The 4,316-nt window shown below is 36.4% G+C and overlaps 1 protein-coding gene across 1 annotated transcript in view; it reads left to right on the plus strand.

Moving 5' to 3' along the window:
* Nucleotides 1-3,346, plus strand: part of LOC106883903 (synaptotagmin-14) — a 153,262-nt gene extending 149,916 nt beyond the window's left edge. The window contains exons 6-7 of the mRNA XM_052974129.1: nt 565-835; nt 1,939-3,346. Of these exons, the coding sequence (XP_052830089.1) occupies nt 565-835; nt 1,939-2,039 (372 nt within the window). The 3' untranslated portion in view covers nt 2,040-3,346. The remainder of the gene's footprint in view (nt 1-564; nt 836-1,938) is intronic.
* Nucleotides 3,347-4,316: the final 970 nt, after the last annotated feature.

Genomic DNA, 4,316 nt, shown 5'->3' on the forward strand with positions numbered 1-4,316 from the left:
TATATATATATATATATATTCTTTTACTTGTTTCAGTCATTTGACTGTGGCCATACTGGAGCTTTAGTTGAACAAATCGACCCCAGGACTTATTCTTTGTAAGCCTAGTAATTATCCTATCGGTCTCTTTTGCCGAACTGCTAAGTTACGGAGACATACACACATTAACATCGGTTGTCAAGCAATGGTTGGGGTCAAACACAGACACACAAATACATACATAGTCTGTTATATTACCACCTAGTACTTTTGTTTGATGCTTATTTTGCCATTCTCAGAAGATATGGAAATGCTAAGTGGGCACAAAGCCGACGTTGGCATGAAGGGAGATAATTCAATTGGATTCAATTGGCAGAATCATTAGCATGCTGGGCAAAATTCTTAGCAGTATTTCATCTGCCACTATGTTCTGAGTTCAAATTCCGCTGAGGTCAACTTTGCCATTCATTCTTTCAGGGTCAATAAATTAAGTATCAGTGAAACACTGGTGTTGATGAAATCAACTATTTCCCCCACCCCAAATTTCAGGCCTTGTGCCTATAGTAGACACGATTATTATTATTAGTAGTACTATTATTATTAATGTTGTTGTTGTTACTTCCCCATGAATTTTATTTTTCAGATACCTATGTGAAGTTAACTCTGATGTCTCCGACTGGTAAAGAAATTGCCCGCAGTAAAACTTCTATACGGCGTGGTCAACCAAATCCATTGTTTAGAGAAACATTTGTATTCCAAGTGGCATTATTTCAACTGCCAGAATTAACACTAATGATCTCTGTCTACAATAAACGAAGTATGAAACGGAAAGAGATGATTGGCTGGTTTGCTTTAGGTAAGGAATTTTTCAGAAATTCTTATTTATGTTATTTTTTAACTGTTAGTGACCAAAATATTTAGAAGAGAATCACCTAATTTGAGAATTTAGTTGGAAGTTTGATGCTTTGCTGCCTATTTTTAGGGTCCTATTGTGTTTGTAACAAAGAGATATAACCTTTATGTTACCATATTTCTGATGAAATATTTTGCTTTCGTTTCAATTAATTTTGGAAATAATGAAGAATTTAGTTAAAGTAACTTTGTCATTATTAAGCTGATGTTTGGAACATAAATTAACATGAAATTTTTATGGAATGTTGTAACTGAGATCACTTTAAAGCCTTGGGTGCCATTTTCATGGCACCAACATTAGTGAGATTGCCATGAATCTTGCAAGACTAAGATCTCTGTTGTCTGAATGGGGCTACAGTAGAGGGGAAGGTGGCTTTATGCTAAGGAATGAGGAGTTAAAAAGTATGATATTCATAATTTGCCACAGCTGTCTCATCATATATGCATGTAACTTGTCTCCTTGAGCTTTATAGACTGTCCAGGTTTCAGCTCCATACAACCTTTTATATTTACTTAGTGACTCTTCTATTACTATTTCAGTAATTTTAGTGGAGTATGCAATTATTTGATGAGGTCAGAATAAGGCTGAAAATAGTCTGGAGTTTTCTCTCATATTTACTGGAAAAATGAAATCAATATTAGTCCATTGACTAATGGGGTTTTTTTCCCCTTGTTGTATATTTATTTCTAATGTTCCCTACATTGAATATGTTAACACTAGCTTAGTTATAGAATTTAATTTCCAGAGCTGATGCTATGTAAAAAATCACTCTGTCCACTCTGCAGGGTGGTTGGTATTAGGAAGGGCATCCAGCTGTAAAACACCATGCTAAGACAGACACAGTGGCCTGGTGTAGTTTTCTGCCTGGCCGGCTCCTGTCAAACCATCCAACCCATGCCAGCATGGAAGGCAGACGTTAAACAATGATGATGATGATGATGACGACGATGAATGCTGCTTAATTCCAGGACATTTACTGATCACACATTCAAGACTATCTATCATTCCACTTTGCTAATCTGTATTCATTTCTTCATTAATTTCAGGAATGAAAAGCAGCGGAGAAGAAGAACAGAGCCACTGGAATGACATGTGTGAAAACAAAGGGGAGGAAGTACAGCGCTGGCACGTACTCCTTGAATCTTGAGCCACCAGAGCTCAATGAGCTGCACTGAACTCTTGTTTTCATTTGTACCAATACCAATACTCTAGTAATAATCTCTTCTCCCAGACAATGTTCACAGTCTACATATACACATACACACACAGTCACACTTGTGCATACATAGTCTGCACCCTTCCTCTTTTCTCTCTTCCCCCCACTCTCTATCTCCTTGTTAAAAGACATAACCTGCAACTAATTGTAGCCATTAGACGCCATCATCCATATAGCTCTCATCTCTAACATCTCTATGTCTCTCACGTATACTCTTCCTCTCCTCCTACTCTCTCTCTCTCTCTCTTGTCTTTCTACTTCCATCCCTCTCTTACAGAATTTCCTTCCAATAACTCTATGTATATATATATATCTAGATAAACCTTCACTATTTGAACAAAACTTGTTCTCAAGAATAACTAACCACACCCACACACACACCAGACTTAGAAAAAAAATTTAGATTCACAATTCTTCCTTATTTGTGTACAGTTCTATGTTTATGACTTGATACTGTCAGTTGCATACCTTAATTCTGTTCACGGTGGCCCACTGATTGCTGAACAAAATGTCCCAGCCCCAAAACCACCACCATGTAAGCCAATGAGTGAGTGTCTTCATGGTCAATTGACCTGCTAGAAATAGCTGCCATATCCCTCTTAATTTACACCATACTCTCTTGTAAAAGAATAAAAATAGAAGCGGGGCATGTCAGACAGTACCTGAGACGAGGATGAGATAGATATGTCTGGAATGCCCTTGATCATAAATCTTCTGAATTAGGATTGATCTGGGAATAAACAACAACCAGTTACCACGTCCATCTTCGCAAAAATACATACGTACACACACCACCACCTTATAATGTGACAAACAGAATCAAGGGACTTAACTCAGTAACAATTTCTTGCTACTGCTTTTTCTAGCAATATTTCTACAATACCTTTATAGAATTGCTTGCCTCCTGGTGAATTCATATGGATGGTGAGTGATGGGGGAATTTTAAGTGAGTATCATTGTTATGTCAGCCATTATATTTCCTATCCAGGTGGTGTAGAGTTCACTGCATGATGGCTGGAGAGGCTAGTGGATAGCGAAAGATAGTACAATACTGACCTCATACACACAACATATGTATATGTTTTTACATATTTATGTATGTGTGTCTATGTGTATGTGTATACAAGTGTGTATGTCTGTGTGCATATGTATATATATGTGTATGTGTATGTATGTGTGTATATATCTATCTTTATATATATATATATATATATATTTATATAAGGGCATTACTATATAACGCCTCACGCCATGAGGGACTCTAAGGTCAGACTACTATGTAGTCTGACCTTAGAGTCCCTCATGGCGTGAGGCGTTATTATATAGTAATGCCCTTATATAAATATAAATATATATTTCGGGAATAAATGATGGATTTTTTCCCTTATGAGGTTTTTTTCACGCTAGCTACTTGATAAATTCTTGTAAAAGAATTTGTCCTATTATTGAATTTATATATATATATATATGTACATATACATAAGTATATATATATATATATGCATGTGTATGTGTGTGTGTGTGCGTGTGTATACACACACACACACATGTATATGTGCAGGCATTCATTGCATTGCAGAATTCTCCTGCAAAAATCTTGCCATAATGCAGAATTCTGTTAGAGAAAAAAACACTATTTTCACATTGTTTTTCATGTTACCAATTGCAATGCATTCCAACAGAATTTTTTTGAGAAAAAAAAAAAAAAAAAAAAAAAAACGTAATTCAGTCACATTTAGACCAGAAGACATCAATTTTCACACACATACATACACATGCTTCTTCGAGTAATCACAACCAAGATGTCTCTGTACGCCTATAAGCTTTGGTAGATTCTCAATTTCCTGTTGTGTGTCCCTAACGATAAGCATTAATGTAATTGAGAGTTCTTTGTTCTCTACAAGTGCTGTAACAGAAATACTTTAGGAAATAATTATGAAACAGTGAGAAAGGAAGGTGATGAGCTGGCAGAATCGTTAGCATGTCGGGCAAAATGCTTAGCAGCATTTCGTCCATCTTTACATTCTGAGTTCTAATTCTGTCAAGGTCTACTTTGCCTTTCATCCTTTCAGGGTCGATAAAATAAATACCAAATGAGCACTGGGGTGTCAATGTGATCGACTTAATCCCCTCCCTCCAAATTGCTGGCCTTGTGCCTAAATTTGAACCCAGTATCATAGTGTGAAGATGTGTGGCTTAGTGGTTAGA

The sequence above is a fragment of the Octopus bimaculoides genome, chromosome 17 (assembly GCF_001194135.2).
Source record: "Octopus bimaculoides isolate UCB-OBI-ISO-001 chromosome 17, ASM119413v2, whole genome shotgun sequence".
In the NCBI taxonomy this organism is placed as follows: domain Eukaryota; kingdom Metazoa; phylum Mollusca; class Cephalopoda; order Octopoda; family Octopodidae; genus Octopus; species Octopus bimaculoides.